At 54.0% G+C, this 21,273-nt stretch overlaps 1 protein-coding gene across 1 annotated transcript; it reads right to left on the reverse strand.

Annotated features, from left to right (window-relative positions):
• Positions 1-9,798: 9,798 nt before the first annotated feature.
• LOC102531735 (chymosin) lies at positions 9,799-20,996 on the reverse strand. The gene is made up of 9 exons (XM_031680278.2): positions 20,935-20,996; positions 18,455-18,605; positions 17,432-17,549; positions 16,552-16,670; positions 14,257-14,456; positions 12,582-12,695; positions 11,356-11,500; positions 10,674-10,772; positions 9,799-9,936 (listed from the first exon to the last, which is right to left on the reverse strand). The coding sequence occupies exons 1-9, from the start codon at positions 20,994-20,996 to the stop codon at positions 9,799-9,801; spliced, it is 1,146 nt and encodes a 381-aa protein (XP_031536138.2).
• Between the last annotated feature and the right edge of the window lie 277 nt (positions 20,997-21,273).

Raw genomic sequence — 21,273 nt, forward strand, 5'->3', positions numbered from 1 at the left:
TCACTCACCCTCTCTGGGTTGAGATTTACCTTCTGTCAGTTCAGCACACTCTAAACACCCCTCCGTTCACAAAACTTGTGATCTAATCTCTCCCCTGCCCCCGTCACTGTGAGATCCTGGGGGACGGGGTCCTGCCTGAGAAGGCCTAATACTATGTGCCTGGCCCAGAGGCAATGTTCGGCTGTATTTACTAAACCAAAAGTGTAATAAGACCACAAGTCTTTAGCCTTGAATGACACTTTACACAGCTATCTATAGCCATGAAACGAATTACCCCCAACACGCAGCAGTTTAGAACAATATGCAGTCATTATCTCATGGTTTCTGTGGGTCAGCAGTCCCAGTGCAGCTTAGCTGCACCCACTGGCTGAGGTTGGGTGCAGCGACCAAGTGTCAGCTGATGCAACAGTGACCTTAAGGCTGAACTCACGTGGTTGCTGACAAGATCGGTTTCTCTGGGGCTGTTGGCCTGAGGTTGCCCTCCGTTCCTCACTGGGTGAACCTCTTCGTAGGCAGCTCACAACCAGGCAGCTAGCTTCCTCAGAGTGAGCAGGTGAGTGTGCAAGAGACAGGCAAGTAAAGGGGGACCCATAGTCTTTGCAAACCAACCTCGGAACTGACATCCCATCGCTTTTGAGGATTGGCAACGAGAAATTCGCTAAATCCAGTCCACACTCAAGGGGAGGGCTGCACAAGGGCATGAATCCTGGGGGCAGGGATCATTGGAGACTGTTGCGGAAGGCTGTCAATCACACAGGGCAAAGCATTTCATAGGATAGTTTCTCACTTGCCAAAGTGGAGCTGGACCAGGAGAAGGATGATTACAATGAGAGGAGCACATGGGAATAGGGACCACATGAAAATTTAGGGGCTCCCACATCTGATCGATTCCTGGACCACTCGGCCCAGTTTCCTGCCACCAAGTACAGGGTGTCTGTAGGTGCAGTTATCCTCTTGGTCCCCAAACTCCTGGCAGCTGAGTGCATGCCCACATTCCTGCAATAATGACATTCCCGCATAGCTTACCCCTTCGTACAAAGCACCTTCACATTCCTCATCTCTCTTTTTCCTTACGACTGTCTTCGGTGGGTAGTTCTTATGTGTTCCCATTTCACAGCTGAGGGAACTGAGGCCCAGAAATGTCACAATAACACAGCATGATGAATGGCAGGGTTAGAGCTGAACCCAGTCAGACATCCTTAAATTTATCTAAACTTTTAAAAACATGTTTCTCTATCAAGACAGTACCACCTCAAGTGAAAGTTCCGCACAACCACAAGCTACAGTGAGAACGAAGCTCTCATATTTATTTCTCTCAAGCTTAGTGTCAAGGCAGTGCCATCTTCCCTAGACTCTTGGCTTTGGGGACCAGACACTCCCTGACAACTTGAAATCACATCCAACCCTCAGCCAGGCTCAGGTGCTGGCCCTAGGACCCCAGGGGGACACCCTGGCCTTGGTAGTTTCCAGGTTTTGGAGATGGTTCCTTCCTTCCCTTCCTCCACAATGGTCCCCTCTCCCCGACTTAAGACATCTATAAGTCAATATTCTCCTTCCCTTCATGGAAACAATTTTTAGTAAAGAAAACAATGAGGCTGGTGGACAAGGCATGGGACTTTGTGGGACAAGTGTCCCTCTGTGATGTCTTAGCTTCAGTCTTGGCTCTCTGAGTCTTTGTAAGGAGACCATCCTGCTATGTTTGGGGGCAGGGGTGCTGATGTTGGGGGTACCTGATGGTATTCTAATGAACCGGTCCTGCAGCAGCCATAGAGAAAGCTCAGTCCTTGAGGAAGAGGGCAAGGTGAGCTCTGAAGGAAGTGGATTCTTGAGGTTAGTCACCCAAGAAAGTTTTAGGCAAGTGGAAGGGGGCCCCTGCCTCTACTAGAACCTCCCTTTCTTGGATCCAGACCTCAAGGAGGGAAGCTGTCTGGATATGAGCTTCAGGGCAGAGGGCAATAAATGATGCGGGAGGCAGAATAATGACCCCCTCAAATGTGAATATCTTAATCTCTGAAACTTTTGAATATGTTACTTTAACACGGCAAAAGGGACCTTGGAGATGTGACTAGATTAAGGATCTTGAGGTGGGGAGATTATCCTGGAAGGTGTGAGACCCACAAGGGTCCTCAAAAGAGGGAGGCCAGAAGTCAGAGTCAGGGGATGTGCCAACAGATGCAGAAGTGATGAGACCATGAGCCAAGGGATTCAGGCAGCCTGTAGTGACCAGAAAAGGCAATGAGATCGATTATCCCCTGGGGTGCCCCAAAAGAATGCAGCTCTGCTAACACCTTAATTTTGGCCCACTGAGACTGGTTTTGGATTAGTCAACACAGAGCTCTCACACCTGACCATCTGGGGACATGTCACTCTTATTTACTCCCGTTTGAGTCATCCAGAACCTGTGCATTAGAGCTGTGCACCCCTACCTGGGCCAGAGGGTTAAAGGGAGCAGCATCCTTCAGTGGACCACGTGGGATGGCAGCAGTCGTTACCAGAGACCCCCGAAGTGGAGGTGACTTGCCTACGAGGTCCAGCCTCTGCTCTCCAATGAGAGGGCCTCTGAACCACGCCCACCCTGGAGGATCAGGTCTGAGTTCATCAAAGACATAAGCCCTGGCCTTTAAGGCACCCCCCTCCCTGACACTCTCTGCAGTGCCAGGAGGTCTGGCGTGACAGTCCTCTGCTCCGGGGCCTTAGACGCTGGGGTTGCCCACAATGGACCTAAGGAGATAGTCAAAGCTGCTGAAGGCTTCAAGGGCAAATCCTAGAGGTGGTGCCCCCTCCCCAGCCTGCCAGGCCCAGTCTGGGCCCTGGAGCCCTGCCACGCCGCTGCTGGAGCCAGCCTGCAGCCACTCCCCCTTCCCAGCCATCCCCATCGCCTCACAGCTCCCACTGCCCTCTGGCTTCGCCCTCTCAAACCCTGTTGGGACCATAAAGGTGACATCTCATCTGGGGCCCTTTGTAGGTTGTCCGGGATCTGTTGAAGTCCAGGTGTCCCATCTGGAAGCAGATCTAGGGAGCCAGTCATCGGCCACCCCAGGGAGGGACAGGCTTCCACGAGCCAACGTAGCGCTCGCTTGGAGACCAGCTGAGTGGGTAAGCTTTCCAGGTGCCAGACCTGCTTGCCTTTCCTGCCTGCAAATGCACGCCCCACGTCAGGGCTCTGAAGCACAGGCTGACTGGGGACCATACCTTCTGGCTAAAAACTAGGATACTCATTGGCCTGAGAAGAAGTCTGGCAGATGAAGTTTGAGTTCAAATGTACCAGGTTTTTTTAGGATACTGCCATCAACTGAGAGAACAATGGGATGGAATATTTAAAATTGAGAATATGGTCTCTCCCAATAAATCTCACCTCGATAAGGCTCCTGATCACTGTCACCCCTTCACGGCTTTATGAGGAGGAAGGTCGTGCTTTGCTCACACTAATTAAGTGTGTTCCACAAATATTCAATGAGAGAGAGAGTGAAAGAGAGACATCACTTGGACAAGGCCCAGGCAAATTTCCTGAATATTTGTCCCAGACCTTAGGCCAGGGCAGCCAGGCCACAAGAAAGAAAGGCCACAGTCCCCTGTGTCACCTGCTTTAACCTCCCTAGCTCAGGTACCTCCAATGGGCAAGGGATTTCCAGTGTCCGTCTGCCCCTGTAGGCAGAAACATGCTGGGTCCCACCTGGGACTTGTACCCTCAGGCCTGACCAGTCCCAGAATGAGCTGGGTGTTCTGGAGCAGGCCAGGCAGCTTTAGCCCTAGGGAGGAGGGTGGGAACTAGTTTCCAGGGCTGGATGGGGAAGGACAGCTGAGTAGCTGGGCGGCGTGGGGCTGACAGACACAGTTGGGGGGGGTAGTACATCCCTCCCATGATACTGCTTGTTATGGACTGAACTATGTCCCTCCAATATCCATATGCTGAATCCCTACCCCTCGTTGGGACTGCATTTGGAGACAGGGCCTTTAAAGAGGAAGTGAAGGTAAAATGAGATCATAAAGTGGGACCCTAATCCAATCTGACTGGTGTCCTTATAAGAAGAGGAAGAGACACAGGGATGTGCAGGCACAGAGGAATGGCCATGTGAGGACACAGCGAGAAGTGGCCATCTCATATGCAAGCCAAGAAGAGAGGACCCAGGAGAAGCCCACCCTGCTAACACCTTGATCTTGGACCTCAGCCTCCAGAGTCATGAGAAATAAATGTCTGTTGTTTAAACCACCCAGTCTGGGGTATTTTGTGATGGCAGCCCTACCAGATTAAGACAGCTCTCGAGGTGAAGAAGATACGGAGGTCTGAGTGGTCAGAGGAGAGAAAGAGGTCTGGGAAACATATGCACAAGCGCCCCATGAACTTTGCCAGGGAGCACCCTACAGGCTGCAGAACGGCCTTCCTCTCCCTCTTGGGTCTGAATAAATCCCTGGAATCCAGTCCAAATCCGTAGCAGTGACTTGAATATCCACATGGCGCTGTCTGCACCAGCCTGTCAGTCAATCTCTCAGGCCAAAGACAATGATTCCTGAAGTTTCTCAGATCCCAACTTCTCTCCCTAAGTGGCCTGTGTCTGGGACTCCCTGGAAATGTGTGGCCTTAGGAAAGTGCTTGGAGATTCACATCCAAACTCACCAAGGCCACAGCACAGGCACTGGAGCTCTGGCTTCCGCATTCCTTTAGCTTGGAGCCGCCTGCCTCATTGTCTTAGGACCTGAGGCTGAGGGACTGCCTCATTGTCTTGGGACCTGAGGCTGACTCGGGGAGTCCCTGGGGCACAGGCCTGGGCATCTGGACAGCCAGTCTGCCCGCAGTCCACTCCAGTGTTTCTGAATGACTCTCTTGACGAGAAATGCCCCCAGGGATCTGCTATGGGGACTGTGGTTGAGATGTGGTGCTCCCAGGGGAGGTCCTAGCTTACAGGATTTCTCAGGCCACAGTTCAAGGCTGCAGGAGGTGTGGCTGCCTCCACCTGGGAGGCTCCTTGATGCCTCTCCCAGGCCCTAAAAATAAAGCTCCAAGGACACAGCTCTTCTAGTCTTAATGCTAGACGGAGCCCTGGGAAAGAAAAGGAGTCTCAGGTTTTGTGGTCCAGGCCAGAGGGGTGGGCAAGGACACAAGTAGGGGGGGTTCAGCACCTCAGGTGGAGCTTTACTGTCACCCAGAGAAAGAGGTGAAGGCAATGAGCAGTCTCCAAAAAGGAAGCACACTTCCACCAGCCAGAACAGGAAGACAACTCTGGTTTGCATCTTCCCAGGCCCAGCCCAGCTCCAGGGAGTGTGTCTCATGCAACAGGTCCTGTCAGCTCGCCAAGCTCCCTGGCGTTGGAACTCCTTGGAGTGGAGGTCTGTTCCGCTGACCTGGAAGAGCTAATGCTGCCCCCAGGCCCCTCAGACACACACAGCAGCACATCCTCACCTGGCCAGCTCTAGCAGGCACTGTAAATTCTATTGTTTGATTGGCCTGGGCTGGGAAGGAGGAACATTGCGGGACATAAATGGTGTACAAAGCTGTCATTTGAGATTAGGTCACTAGAGGGCACTCCAGGACAAGAGGTGAGTCCCCACAGCAGCGGATTGTTTGGAGTTTATTCATTCAACATACATCTAATGAACAATTACTCTGTGTCAAAGACTAAGTGCTATGAAGGATACAAAAATGTTGAGATGTGACTCCTGTCCTCAAAGACAGGGTCATCTCATTAGAAACATAAGAGGCACAAGCGAAAAAAAAAAAGGATTCATATTCATCCGCTAGTAACTGCTATTTGTCGAGTGCTAATTAAACACACACTATGATTTCTACCTATAGTGCTTGTCTCTCCCTCATATCCACGTACCTGTCTGCCTCTTTCATGTCTTTGCTCAGAGGGCACCTTCTCACGGAGCCCACGCTCCGCACAGCGTGTTCCCACAGCACTCCATCATCTTACCCTGCTCCACTTCCTCCCGGGGCACTTAAAACGGTCCAACATGCTGCACAGTTCACACACTTCTTGTCTCCACTGTCTATGCCACTGACAGAGCTCCCCAGAGGTGGAGTTCTGTGTGCCGTGTTCACTGAGGGACACACACAGTAGGCCCTCAAAACATTTTTTAAAAAACAAGACAGGTGACAATTCTAATTAGCCTCAAGTAAACAGAGTGGCCAGGGGTCAGCTAGCGAGTATTCCGGCGGTTTGGAGGGTTTGGGTGAAATGGGCCTCATGTACAGTGAGGGGTTCTCAGAAGAGGAGGCATTTAAGCTGGTCTTGAAGAAGGAAGAGAAGTTCACAGGTCGGAGAAAGTGGAAAAAGACATCAGGCAAAGGGAACAGCATGAGCAAAGGCCCAGAGGCCAGCTCTGCGTGGTGGTAGGTGTGGCCACAGCTGAAGGACAAACCAGATGCTTCTTCTGGCAGCCCCCAGCCCCAACCAGGGCTACTGGGCGTATCCAGGCCATGTTCATCGGCCTGCCCTAGGCTTTCCCTCGCCCCACCCTCCCACTGCCAGCTTCCTGCTCTTGGTGTGCGTGTGTGTTTCATTTGCATGTCTTGCTGTCGAGGGCTCCCTGACATGGGCAACCTTCATCACTCCCACTGCAGAGCTATTCTCCCTTCTGCTGCTGCTGCAAGCAAGAAACAAGCTGCACAGCTCAGAAAACAATCCATCATTTTGTCATAACATTTCCATTTCAAAGACTTCCTTTCCAAGCTTCTCTCTGGCCAAAACTTCCTCTCATTAGCATGAAGAGGAGTGGCAGGAAAATGAGTGACAAGGAAGGGAGAGGAACTGGAAGAGGGCTCGCAGCCTGAGGCCCCTGCCAGTGTGTACTCAGGGGCAGGGCAGGGACCGGTAGGAGACCGAGACACTTTGTGTGTGTGCGCGCGTGCACCCTCGTGTCTTTGTGAGCTCGTGTTCTCAGCACTTAGGGATTCATGCTGCTGGGTCAGAGATCTGCTCGCTCATATCACGAGGCATAGACCCCCCTTGGGCGATTACACGCCGCCATGCTGTGCCAGGAAGTCTGCTGGACACTGAGGATTCAGAGGAAAGAGGCTGTGCGGTTGTCAGGGACCAACAAGTAAATGAGTAACGAAGACAGGATGAAAGCTATTGTAAAGACCCCTGCCGAGCAATGAGGAAGCTGGAAGGCTGAAGTCTGGTGCTCTGGGGGTGTCTCCTCAGAGGACACTGAAAGCTGGTCTTGAAACCTGAGAAGCAGTTCACAGGTCAGAGAGAGCGGCATGAGCAGAGGCCCAGAGGCCAGCCCTGCAGGCGGCAGGTGTGGCCAAATCATCAGACGGCAGCAGTTGCATGGAGGGTGGACGGGAATGGCCCCTGAGACTTCTCAGCCGCCCCTCCCAGCCCTGGTTCTCGTCAGCAGTCAGTGCCTGTGGGGGACCAGGTAGTGAGTCAGCCCTCCCTGCAGGGACCTCCCAGCATCACAGCTCCTCACTGGCCTCCAGACTGGCCCGCTTCAGAAGCAAGTGGCAGATGTGCCCCTTCCAAGGCCCTTCATCACCCCCGACTCCAGGGCCTGGGCCTGCTGCAGAGCCCAGCGTAGGCCCCTCAGCAGAAATGTAAAACCCTGGAGGCAGCGTGGGCCCCTTCTCTCCCCTTCAGCATCCTCCCAGCATGCCCCGAGCTATCCCTTCCCCAGGGGCAGCCAAGGACTGGGAGTGTCCCAGGCTCATGATGGGAGGGAGAAGCTACAGAGTGGGTCCGAGCATGCGTGCGGTGGGGGTGGTTACAAAGATGGAGAGGAAAGAGGAGACTTACTCGTGAGGATGAGTGGGTCAGTCATTCATTCACTCATTCATTCAATAATACCTGAAGGGGACATTCCATGAGTCAGGCACCCAAGATATCAAAATGAGAGGTGCACAGTGTCTGTCCTCGGGGAGCCCACAGTCCATGAAGGGGACAGACAAGAAAATTAAAATACCAAGCATACACGAAGGGGAGTGCTGGGCCCAGCGGGGGCCCCAGGAGGGCACAAAGCCAGCCTAGCCAGGAGCATCCTAAAGAGGTCTGGACCGAGGTGAGGTTTGAAGGACAATTAAAGGTGGGCCACAGGAGTTGCAGTGTGGAGAACATTCCAAGCAGAGCCTTCCCTGCAGCCAGGAGAAATCCCAGGAGCAGACTCTGAGGCTGTCGTGGCCCACTGGGCCTCCTGGGACAGGTGCAAGATGGGCAGGGGTGCAGGGATGACCATTTGTGAAAAGTTTTATGAAAGTCATCATCTAAATATACTTTCTACATTATCTCCAACTGAGGTTTGGAGGTTTAAAATACAATTTGTTAAGTGTAAACCATTGAAATGTAACAATTTTCATGAGCCTGTTCAGCTTTTTTTTTTAATCCACTAAGAAGCCTAAAAATAATAAAAGTGGCCCAGTTCTGTCTCATTCCTGGCTAACAGGCAGTATTGGTCTTAGATAAGAAAGGTGAGGCTTGGAGAAGCCACCCTATGCCAGAACTTAACTCCTTGGCATCATGCTTGCCTCCCCACCCCGTAAGGCTTAAACACCAAGGCTGTGCTCCATCCTTGAAGTCCTGGGACATTCTCTTGTCTCCTCCACCCCAACCCACCCCAGGCCCCTCATCTCCCCCAGGACTGCAGCCGGAGCCTTCCCTCCTCCACGTCATCCCCCACTGCACAGCCCTGCTCCTTCCCACCCTGAAACCCCTGGTTCCCTCCGTGGCCCGAGCTGGCTGCTCAGCCACAGACCCAGAAAGCTACTCCCACAGCATTTCCACTGCCCTAGGTCCCTCATCTTGTTTGTCCTTGCCTACAGCTGGGAGAGACCCCAGGATGTGCCTCCAGAGGGGTCCATCAACAGAATTCCATCCTCAGCTTCTGCTGAGAGCCCTGTTCCCCTCTTCATAAAGGACAGTCTCCTTGTGAACTGTCACAGCCACACCTGTAGGTGTGACTCAGCTGCCCCTCAGCTGTTTGTAGGGCACGTGTGGTCAGGATAAGGTGGGGACAGGGACAAGATAGTAATGTGGCCCCCGCCCCCTTTCCAAAACCTTCTGAGAGTTCAGCTACTATAAAGGTGTGACCTAAAGCCCAGTCACTGGACTGGGAGCAAGGCTGGCTATGACTAAGAAAAGTAAAGCCTGATCAATTGCACTGCCCCCGTTAGGGAACAGACTGTCAAAAGAAGGGGTGCAGAGAGGAAAGATGGAGGGTCAGGGAGCAAACGTGCCCAGCGCCCAGCCGAGCACTGCCTAGGGAGCCTGCCAAGGGACCGAGCACTGAGATCTCCCCAAGAAGCTGGTGTGCCTGCTCCCACAGTGCCTCAGAGTAGCATGACTGAGAAACGCCTCTTACATGGGCCCGATGCTCTTGTTCTGACCCCCTACTATATGTATTTCCCGTGTGGCCTCCCCTGGAGGGGCTTCAGGGACTTGTGAGCTTGAGGGGTCCCTCCACTGACAGCTGCGGTCCTTGCCGAACTTTGACCCGCCCACCTCTGTGAGCCACTGGACGTGGGTCTGCCCTGGCGATGCAGCCACTCTCCAGGCTTGGGCAAGTCAGGTTTGGAGCCTCTAAAACCAAGGATGGGACTCTGGACTGTGGTTCCCCCCAAGGTAATGGCAACCTCCCCTATCCATGTGGCCCCAGCTGACCTGGACATGTCATGTAACATTCACCTCCCACCCTTGCAGAGAGGTGCAGGGGTTCAGCCCCAAAGAAAGCCGGGCTTTGCAGAGACATAGTATTTATTGAGAACCATCTACCTGAAAACCTCATCTCTGTGTGTGTGTGTGTGCATGCATGTGTGTGTGTGCGTGTGTTTGGGGACAGCGAGGTGCTTGGTCAGCGGTGCAATCAGATGGCCTTGGCCAGCCCCACGCGATTGTTGGCCCTGTCAAAGACGCTGTAATACTCCCGGATGAAGACATCCCCCAGGATCCATAGCTCGGAATTGTTGTCACCTTGAAAGCCACTGGTGCAGAAGCCCTGGTCCTGGAAAAGGGCAGGGTGACATGAAACTGGTCCCAACGCCAGTTGCTGTGCCTGACCCTACCCCACCCCCCAGTCACTCTTGCATCTGTTATTTCCTTTCATGCTTGAAATCACCTTCCAAGGTAAGCAAACAAGTATCAGATTCATCTCCTTTACAGATGAAGAAGTTGATATTCAAAAATGAAGTGACTGATGCCAAGGTCACTTGGCGGGCCCCTTCCCCCGCTCCCCCTCCCTGGTCCTCCCCAGCCCCTCACCCTCCTGCTCTCAGCACCTATGGCCTGGATGACTGTCTAGAGCAGGCCTGGGGGCTCAAGGTCTTGCCTGTTGGAGATGCTCAAAATTAGCTCAAAGCTGGGGCCAGCAGGGTCAGTGGGGATGAGGGTTGGGTCCCCAACAAAGCCCAGGCCATTGAAAAAATCCCTGACAAAGCCCCGGGTCCCAGGGCTTAGAAGCTAGAGCTGTGGCTGGAGGTTCCTACGGGCGGCCATGGCCCGCCCACCCCACCCTCCCTCCGTGACAGCTGTCCTTTCTGTCTGCCCCATTTCTCCCAGGATGAGGCTGTAGCAGCCAAAGGTGAGGCCCAGGAATGACAGGCCTCACTCGAAGGGCCAGTCGGTCTAAAGTTGCAGCCTGCTTTCTCCATCTTGGCCCTGCCACTCATCACCAATGCGCTGACCTGCCAGGAGGGAGAAGGGGTGCGGGTGAGCCCGACTTTCCTGTCTGGAGGCTCCTACCTTGCTTGTGTAGGCTGAGGGGGACAGTGGGTAGTCTCTGCCATTGATCTCGAAGACCACAGTGGGCATGCTCCTCAGGCTCCCACAGTTGACGTCAAACTGAAGACCAGAGGGAAGTCCTCTTAGAAGGGCCGTGGGTATGATCTGACCCGCGGAGGCAGAGGAAGTCCCAGGTGGGCCCTCTTCCTCTGCGCTGGAACCACACCGTGGGGAGGGGCCCGCCCCTCAGGGGATCCTAGGGAGGCCCTTAGACCTCAAAGGAGTCACACTGAGGGGGACCAGCTGTCATCCAGCCCAGGGACAGAGCCCAGTGGGGTTTGTCTTGGAGTTTCCCCTCCAGACCAAGCCAGAGCCCCCAGGGACACTGGAAGCACCTAGCTGTCAGGGAGGAAGAGGGGAGGCCCGTGGATGGACAGGGGACAAGAAGGCACAGCAAAATTCAGCAAGTCAGGGATGTATGACCCTCCCTGGGGATAGGAGGTCAGACTGCGGCCGGCTGCCGCAGGAGACATGGGAGCTCCAACAGCCACGGGCGGCCAAAGCTAGAAGAGCTAGACCATTGTGAAGGCCTCCCAAGAAATCCCAGCCCCTGCTGGGGAATGCGCTCCTTCACCATTTCCCTTTGTCATTTCTTCCACGTGCAAAGGGGTTCCCTCTTCAGCGGGTCAGGGTCTGGCCTCACCTCGCCATACCGGTTCTCTGTGGCCCCAATAGCCTTCTGAATTTTGAGGATGTCACTGCTGGGCCCAAACAGCACGGAGGTACCCGTGTCCAAGATGGCCTGACAGCCACCAACACAGGCCACCGCCACCCCGTTGATGGTGACACTGCAGAGGGGAAATAGGACGGCCTCACAGCATATCCAGCACGCGGCCCTTCCTCGCTGGGTCCCTCCCAGCCTCCCCGCCAGGATCCTTGGCAGGAAGGAAGCCCAGCCACCTCACAGTCTTTCCTTTGGCTCCTTCCTGGAGCCCCATAAGTTCCTGAGCCCAGAGAAAAGGCCTGAAACCATTTTCTCCCAACTCAGTGGCTAAATAGAGGCCGTGCCACCCTTCATGGGACAGAAACTCCAATGAAACCACAAAGTCACACGCATTAGGGGTGGAATGAGTACTGTGCTAGTTGCCTAGGGATCTGGTTTCAAGTTTTTTCCTGTCATTTACTTGCTGCAAGTTCCCCAACCTTCCTGTTCTCAGGGTTCTCATCTACCAGATGGGTACATTACCTACCCCTTTCTTGACTTCCTTAAAGGATGGTTCAGACTTGATGTTAGTAAATTACAAAATGAGGATAATCATGGCCCCGCCCTCATAGGAGTTTAGTGAGGAGTGAACGAGGCAGTCACGTCCTCACTCGGCACAAGGCCTGGCAGGTGGTACTGCTGGATAAACACAGCTAGTCTTTATTATTATTATTATTATTATTATTATTATTATTATTATTGAAATATACTGATCATACTAAGTGACGTAAGTCAGAGAAAGACAAATTTCACATGATATCCCTTATATGTGGAATCTAAAAACAAAAAACGAGACAAATGAACTTACAAAACAGAAAGAGACCTACAGACACAGAAAACAAACTTACGGTTAACAAAGGAGAAAGGAGAGGGGATAAATTAGGGGTTCGGGATTAGCAGATGAACACTACTATACATAAAACAGATGAACAACAAGGTCCTACGGTGAGTACAGGGAACTATATTCAGTATCTTGTAAGCATAGCTAGTCTCAGTAGAGTGTAAGTGAATGTTCAGCATTCTCACTGACAAAGGTCATTGGTCTTGGAGTGTCTAATTCAGACTCAGATGTGATGGTCTTACAAGCTGCCAGGCTGACACCTGGGCCCACACGTCCCCACACCTGAGTCAGCCTCTGGCGAAGCCCATGGTCGCTGCTCACCCACCTGTCCACGGTGAACTGCCAGTACTGCTGCACGGTCACGGGCACCCAGTGCAGGGAGCCGGTGTAGTAGGACGGGTCAATGGCCCCCAGTGTGAGCATGCTCCCCTGGCCGTTCCTGAAACCAAGGAAAGGCATGTTGTGGGACTCTGACACCCCAGCTCGTGAGGACGTCCCCCAGCCCCAACCAGAGGGCTGATGCGATTCAGACCCTGCCCCGCTGTCCTCTGCATACCCTACCCCCACCCTCACCCCCAAAGTCTTCAGCTGAATTCTCCCAGGCTCCCTGGTACTCGAGGCTTTTCTGTCTCATCGGCTGCAGCATCCTTTCTCTCTGCAGCCCACATCCTCAACCCAGCAGTCTGAGGCATGGCCATTACTGGGTGAAGGGAGGTCAGGAAGTCACCTACCACGTGGGTCACAGGACTGCCAGGCCACCCTTGGGTGTTCCCAGCTGTTCCACTGCACCCCTACCTGCCCCCCCGCCACCTGAGGCTTTCTGCCCCAAGCCCTTTGGCCAAGAGTGGGATAGGGGTCTATAACAAGGTCCCACTTGCTCTGGATTAAAACTGCCACTCCAGCCCAAACTCCCTCTGTTCTTCCTGGGGCTCTGTCTCATGGCCAGGAGGCATCAGCGCTCTGTGGGTTACCTGCTTCCCACTCTGTGGCTCTTGTTCCTAGACCCCATCAAGCTCTGTCCCATCTCCAGGCTCTGGCACATGCCGCCCCTCTGGCCTAAAATGCGCTGTCCCTCACCTGGATAGCTCCCACTCAGGGCTCAGCGAAGCTTCCCCTGGCCACTCTCCACACACAGATCTAGTCAGACTGGGCTTCCTCTTACCGTCAAGCCTTCAGCACACCCAGATCGCCCCTGCAGCGAGTGTGCTCATCACAGTGGTCATCGTAATTGAGTATGTAATTGCGTGCTGTCAGTTTCCCCTGCTAAGAGGTTAACTCCCACTTTGTCTTGTTTGCTGATGTATCCCCATCTCCTGGCACAGCCCCTGCCCATAAATGTCTATTGAATGAATGAATGAACGAACGAACGAATGAATGAATGAACGAATCAATGAATTCATACATGCACCTATTTACCCCTTGCCTGGGTTCCCCAGCTCCTTCTCCTGGGTGCGGCTCCTTTCCCAGCTTTCTGCCACCCGCCCCTTTGTCCAGCTGAGCTGTACCATCAGGTAAGTAGAGTAGGGAACACCAGACTGGGAGTCCGGAGCCCTGGGCTCCAGACATGGATCATCCACCAGTTCCCAGGGTGACTGTCCCTCTCAGGCCTCAGTTTCCTGCATAGTGAAAGGAGAAGGTTGGGCTCCTATAGAGCCTGCTCTAACAGTCTGTAACTCTCAGTGACTTCAATAAATGATTACTGAGTCCTGCGAGTTTGAATAAAAGACATTAAAAGCCCCTATGTAGAGATGGGGTCAGACTTCTTTTTTAAATGCCACAAATGAAAGTCAAATTCTGGCCCAGTGGACTCTGTCTGCATCAATCAATGACTGTGCTGGGCATCTGTGGACAAGAGCTTGAATGTAACTAGCAACAAGGAGCAGTTTGCTTGGACGCTGGTAACGACCCTTGAGTTGCAGTGTCCCCAAGGGGTAGACACTCCTCAGCTGACAGCCCTGCCAGGCCGTGGAAGTCTGGTCCAGGCTGGGGGCAGCTCCTACCTGTCCATGTAAACTGAGAACAGGTCTTGGGCCACCAGGTGTCTGTCCATCATATTGTCAAACACGGGCACCGAGTACTCGGAGGCAAGCGAGGGGTAGGCCAGCCCCAGGATCCCGTCAAATTCGGAGTAGGTGAAGACCTCGCCAGGTTGCTCGGTGCTCAGGCCCACAGTCTGGTTGGGGTCCACAATGTTGGAGACCTGCAAGAGAGGCAGAGTGACCTCCACCAGGGGGCCCTGCGGCCAGAGGCAGAAAGTCCTGGGTCAGGCTCTGCCGGCCCGCCCTCCCCACTACAGGCAGCAGAGTTACGTGAGCTTAAGAGAGAAAAGCCATCTTTCCCAGCTCAGTGCTGCGGTTTTGAGGGAACTGGTCCGATGAGGCAGGGGAGAGGGGAAGGAGAGGCACGGGTGGGACTACAGACAGCAGTGCTCGTGGTGCAGAAGTTGGGGGTGAACCCAAAGAGGGGGCTGAAACGAAGGACGCTCCAAGGCCCTCTGCCGGCCTGCAGCCTTCCCATCGGGACTCTTCCAGGGACTAGCTGTGGGCGCAGCGCAATGGATGGAAGGAGCACGCATGCACTTTACATCCAAAGACCCCGCTGTACATCCTTGCTCTGTCATGTGCTGTGTGATCTTGGACAAACACCATTCTGAGCCTCAGTCCCACTTGTTAAATGGAATAGTAATACCCGCATCTCAAGGCAGCGCATGTACTGAAGACTACTAACACTGAACTTTTATCAATCCCTTATAAATGTTTGGTCAGTGGACATTTATTGGCACTACGCCAAGAAGCACAAACTCCAAAGTACCCCATCAATCTGCCCACTTCTCTGGAAGCCTGATGCATCCACCAGGTTATTCTGAGCTACCACAGTGATTTACCAGCCTCCAGCTTCCACTCCGTCCCCTCATAACCCATCCTCCACACAGGCAGCAAATGGACGCCATCATTGTCACCCCTCGCTTCAAACTTCCAGAGGCTCCCGATGGCACTCAGGATGAGATCTCTGTCCCAGAGTCCCCTCATGCACCGATCCTGCTTCTCACACCTCCTGTCCCTGCTCGGGTCCCTTAGCTCACTCTGCTTCACCCACACTGATCTTTCTCTTCCTTGTATGCCCCACTCATTCTCACTCTCATGTGAGACTGCTGGGTGGAGGGGTAAGGGCTGAACTCTGAGCCTCTCTCTCCCACCCCCTGCCCAAGGTAGGGGAGTGAAGGCAGTCAAATGCACCACAGTTCAGGCCCACAGCAAGGGCCACCTCCTCCAGACAGATGCAGATTTTCCCCCTGAACCCAAAATAGCAGGGAAAAAAGCCAACAGCTCTAGGCAGCAAAGACGCAGGACACCCGGGCAGGGGAATCAGCCTTCCAGAAGCCTGTCTGCTGGGCCATCTCAGCCAGTGGCTCTGGTGCTGACTTTTGGGGAGGCCTGAGCTGTGTGGGCACCTGCCCAGGCAAGGGAAAAAGCTGAGGAGGGGGCCGTCAGCAGAAAAGGGCTGTGTCCTTTTGGGCTGGAAGCAAGAAAGACTTCAGCCAGACCCCAGGAAGAATTCAAAGGTTGAGGTGATAAGTACCAAGAGATGCTGCTTGATTTTTAATCTTAGTTGGGGGATGAGGACGGAAAGAAAGATGCTAACACATATTGAGCAACTACTTTGTGTGGGTCACTGTGTTAAATACTTCAGAAGCCAACAAGGGACAAGAGCAAAGGCAGCCCTTGTCCAGAGGACACAGATGCTCTGACTTCAAAGAAGATGCTGCTCTATGACTTATAAAAAGTAAGGTCAAGCTCAGAGAGTCAGAGATGGGGGTCTGACAGTCAGCTCCCACCATCACCAGCTGTGTAATCTGAGCCTCGGGTCCCTCCTGTGACCCTGGAGATAAGAGTACCTTCCTCAAAGCTCTGTAGAAAGAACTAAATTTAAAATGAGATCACGCATGTGATGCTGAAGAACTCAGTGCTGGCCCAGGCTCAGGATTCTGGACTAACTATGGCCAAGACAAGTGAAAAAGGGTTGGGAAGGTGGAAACTGGACCCAGAGAAAGCTCTCAGGTGAGACTCTGGGGGCTGACATGGAAAGGACATCGGGGAGGGAGGGAGGGGCAACTCACAGGTGCCGCTGGCTAAAATCCCTCTGAGCTCTTCTCCATGAGGCCACCCACAGAAGCAGGACCCAAACCGCCTCTGAGCACTGGCCGCGGCGCAGCCCAGCAGAGCCAGGGTGTCCGGGTGGGAGAGTGGCCGGTGGGGAAGGACAGGCTCGTGCCTGCTGGCCGAAGCCCTACTCACGGTGACGGTGTCGTAGCCCAGAAAGCCCTCCATGCTGCCCGTGCCGTAATGGATGGACAGGGGCTTGCCCAGGTTCCGGAAGGTGGATGACTTTCTCGGGTCAAAGCGGTGGTGGTTTTCTGGAACACAGACCCACGATTAGTGGGGCCAGTAGAATCTTCTCACCACTCGGCAGCACCAGTCGGGGCTGAATCCTCACCAGGCCTGGTAAGGATAGGCTCTAACTACTAACCATTCTCCCTACTGAAAATATACAGCCCCTTCTCTCTTGATCCCACAGAGTTTAGTCAAAAAAAATTATTCTTTGCTGCTCAACCCACCTCTCTGACCCTCAGTGCTACCTTCGCAGCTTCCAAACAGAAGAAGGTAGAACGCCATGCCTGTGGCTTCCAGGGACAGCTTCTACCAGCTTTGTGATCCCAGGCACGTCCCTTTGCTTTCTGAACCTTGGTTTCCTCAACTGGTAAGTGGGGATTAAAAGAGCACCAACCTCCCAGGATTGTTGGAGAAATTAATTATTTACATATATTAAATGTTTACTCATTACCCCTCACTTGATTCTCCCAGCATGCAGTGGCATGTCACAGCCCCATTTTATAGAAGGGAAAACTGAGGACCCAGCAGGGTAAGCAGCCTGCCTTAGCTCCTCATAGAGCCCCCTAAAAAACCAAAAAACAAAAAATCAAAGTTCCCTCATTTCTAGCTGGTGCTTATACATTAGCCCTGTGATCTGCGCACCCTCTCAGTCTGTGGCCGGCTGGGAGGGTGGAGAGAGGAGACGGGACTGCGCGCATGAGCTCTCCAGCCACACCACGTTTCCCCCGGGGCAGAGGGGCCCCGGGTCTAAGCACGGAGGGGTGAGGGGCAGGGGGTCACTCACTGCAGACATTGCTCCTGCAGTAGATAGAGGGCACCCACAGGTCGGAGGAGCCAGTGTCAAACACCACGGTGAACTCCTGGGGTGGGGTCCCGATGTAGATCTTCCCAAAGTACTGACTCTGAGGACAGACAGCACCAGGTCAGGATAGGGAGCATCGCTTAGGGGTGAGGGTCGATGCTCTGCGTGGAGCCTGTTCACTTTTGCCAGCCCCAGGCTTTCTGTTCACACACCTGGGAGGTCGATGGGGAAGAGACGGAAGGAGGATCCCTGGGGAGGGTACTTCATGCCCAGCCCCCAGGCTGGACTGCCACGCCAGCCGTACATAGCCTGCCCTTCCCACACGCCCTACAACCACGGCTGGGATCAGCCCCCGAAGCAGACTTTAGACTGAAACATAAACCCTGCCTGGTAGGGAGGCTGGACCACCCTGTCAGGGGCAGGGACAGAGAGGCAGGGCACCGCTGGGTACAGGCCCCAGACCCAAGCTGTCCCCACCACATCTCCTTGCCAGCCCTCCCCGTGTGTCAGAACTAGGGCTGGGGCCGGGTGGGGATGACCTAGATAAGGAAACCAGGGCACTGAAGAGAAAACCGGTGAGTTGTTTACTGCCAAGAGTGACTGGAGAGAGGGACGGTCTCCAGAAAGGAAGAGGGCACAGGGGGAGCTCCTGCCACGTCCTGGCAGCGGCAGAATGGCCACCAGCTGCCCCCTCCCTGCAGAGCCCAGCCTGAGACAGGGGTTCCCTGGGCCCAGAAAGGTGGGCATGATGTTGGACCTGGTAGCAGACCATGGGCCCCCAAGGGATGCTGTCTGTAGGAAGGTCGTCTGAGCTCAGACCCTTGAAGGCGGAAGAATTGCCTTTGTGGGGTCTGCTGGCCCCTGGGAGCTACTGAGGGTGGGGCGACAGCCTCACACCCCATGGGGCTCCATGATTCCTGAAATAGGGAAAAAAGTGGTTGGGGCAGGGGGACATCCATCACACTGCATGGCAATCATTACTGGAAGACTGGCAGAGCCACTCACATCCAGGTAGCTGGTCAGGGGTTCCCTGGCCACCTTCCCCAAGCTGGAGTACTTGCTGCTGACGGCATACTGTTGTCTCTGCAGAAAGTCCTCCAGGAGCCCATGCTCCTTCAACGCTTTTCTCAGAGTCTTGCCTTTGTGCAGAGGGATCCTGAGGAGAGGGGAAGAATGAATGATGACGTGGGCCTCTCCCCAGGGCTGCCCAGCCTCCAAGAAGTGCCCAGAGGCTCTGGACTCCATAAGCCACTCCCTCATAATCCAGAGTAAAAATATGGTTCTTTATCAGCTCACAAATCAACTGGCCTTTACCAAGTGCGATGCATTCTAACATTTCCTGCTCCTTGCTCTTTTTTAATGTTGGTGGAGACTCAGTTGATGTATTTCATAACCTCCTAATGAATTTTGCAACATCAAGGCCTGAAAGACCCTAAGGCCTGTGGACCTACTATGTGCTGGGCACTGTACGGGGCTCAGGAGACACAGTGGGGAAAAGGGTACAGTCTTACCCTTCCGGACCACACGGTCTGGAGAGGAAAACGATGTCCCCACACTCTGGAAAATGCTATAACAATGCTCCCACCCTTTGCCAACCCCTGTTCCCTGCTCTCTGGGCAGCCTAATGTGGGTAGAAATTCTTCAAAGCGTTTCAGCACAGAGTATGGTCCCCAGGGAGCTTCTGGTAGAGTTTAGATGTTGGATGATGAAGGCAGATCAGCGGGAAGAGAATCAAGAAGGAAAACAACAGATGCTGGTTCTAGACGGGTCTCTGGCACCTCAGTGGCTCCCCAAGCCCTCTGAGCCTCAACTTCTTCTCTGCCAAGTGGATCATCTCTCCCTTTCGAGCCCTGCCTTGGACCAACCAAGAGGCTTAACCTCTCTGGCTTTTGGTTTCCTCTCCTGTAGGTTGAAGGAAAGGAGCGATGATTCCCAGTGTCGCTCTAGCTCCAGGAACCGCACGGTCCTCCTCAGCAGGCCTGTTTTAAGGACAACTGGAGAGTACTAGTGTGAAAGTGCTTGAAGAGTAATAAAATGGCAGCAGGTTTAAGACCCATAAAGAAAATGGGTTTTCTCCTGTTGTTCACATCCCAGACGGCTCCCACAGGGAACAGCCTTGTAGGTGAATTACGGTTTCTCCTCTGGCGCCTCCCGCCCCAAGCCCTGATGGGTGACTTCGGCTGGGACCTGATTTATAAGTGAAAGGTTCTCGAGACATTTCTCAGCCTTTGTCTCTGATGATAGAAAAGGACTTCAGCCCAAAAGGAAGGAGGCTGGACTGAGCTCCTGGAAGCAAGCCCACTGCTGCCCTTTCCTGGGTCCCCATGTCCAGGTCCCCCCATGCTTTCCGCTTCCTCCAGCTGCAGTTCCTGATCAGCTCAGGATCCCTGGGCTGAGCGCCTGGTGACTCCCACAGCAGTGGCTGCGACTCTGCTGGGCTGTCCTGTCACAGCACAAGGCCCCAGAAAGCCCCTCTCAGGGGGAAGCAAGCACTGAAGGCAGTCCACCACCCCACACTGGGGACCATGCTGAGCTTCCACGCAGGCTCCAACTGTCACAGAAACCTCCACCCCACTCCTGCCTCCGGGCCCTGTGCTGAGGCCGCCAGACGCCTGGCACTTGGAAGAACTTCATTTTCAGGACCACCACAAGCAGCCCCCACCAGTGGTACTTGACCCCTTTTCAGGGATCCCGCTTCTCAGCAGTGGATTCGGGTTTCCCTGGGCTTGGGGCTTGATGCAGCGCAAACCTGGGAACCAGAGGGGGCGTGATGTCGTGAAGAGTGCAGGCCCACCTGGGACCAAGTCTTAACCATGTGGCCTTGGGCAGCTCAGGGACCCTCCCGGAACACCAGTTTCCTCATCTGTAAAATGCAAATAATTATATATACCTAATCCCTGAGGATTTGTGACAGGCCAGGTAAAGAACCAGGTAAGTGTCTGGCACCTAGCAGCAGGCAGCTCAATAAATACCAGTTGTCACTTTTGGAGGAGAACCTGGGAACCTCACCCAGAAAGGCCTGGAAACAACAGAGAATCTTATTTTGTTTAACAGATGCACACACGGCTCTTACGATGTGCCCGGCACCGTTCAGAGCATTTTACAAATACTAACTGGTACACCCCTCATGACAGCCCTATGAGATGGGTACTTCTGTCTTCTAAGTTCACAAGCTTACGTTACGTTAGTGGTGGGCCGGGGATCAAAGCACAGGCGGTTTGACTCCAGAAGCCACGCCCTTTATCTGCCAGGCAGCCCATCTGACCCCCTGTTCTTGTTCACTGCACCCTAAAGAGTAGGGGCGCACTTAAGAGGGAAAAGTCCCAAAATACAAAGGCAAGACTGACCGGGAGCGGTTATCCTGGAAAGCTGCTGCTTCTCCTCGAGGACGCCCCAGAGGAAACGGTGACTGGAAGACCGGGGAGAGACCCATCCCGAGCGGATGCGTGCAAAGCCTGTCCCCTCCCGTGGGGCCTGACACCTACCTGGTGATCCCACTGGCCTGGGAGAGAGCGAGGGCTGCAAGTAGCACCACGAGGCACCGCATCCTGGACCTGGACCTGGACCTGGTCACCGCTCCCACCAGTGCCCACTCCCACAGCCTTTATAGCGGGTGCTGGGCTCCCTCTGGCCGGAAGCCCAGTCTGCAGAGATAGCCCCTCATTTCAGGCCACTCCACAAACACATTACGATAGCACCCCACAACCCCTGCTCTGATAAGGGCCACAATTTCACCAGCCCGGGGAACTTCAAAGCTGAAGGGTACACATGCCTGGTCTTCAGGCCAGGAAATGTCACGCAAGCCTTCCTGACCTGATTTCCCC

The sequence above is a fragment of the Vicugna pacos genome, chromosome 9, assembly GCF_048564905.1.
Source record: "Vicugna pacos chromosome 9, VicPac4, whole genome shotgun sequence".
NCBI lineage: Eukaryota > Metazoa > Chordata > Mammalia > Artiodactyla > Camelidae > Vicugna > Vicugna pacos.

Bases quoted from the DNA above. Each gene is read 5' to 3' on its own strand.
- LOC102531735 (XM_031680278.2), bottom strand. From the start codon at position 20,996: ATGCGGTGCCTCGTGGTGCTACTTGCAGCCCTCGCTCTCTCCCAGGCC. The intron at 10,773-11,355 runs GTGAGGCCAGAC...TCTGGTCTTCAG, and splicing joins CAGAGAACCGGTATGGCGAG to TTTGACGTCAACTGTGGGAG. The intron at 9,937-10,673 runs GTAGGAGCCTCC...GCCCTTTTCCAG, and splicing joins CCTCAGCCTACACAAGCAAG to GACCAGGGCTTCTGCACCAG.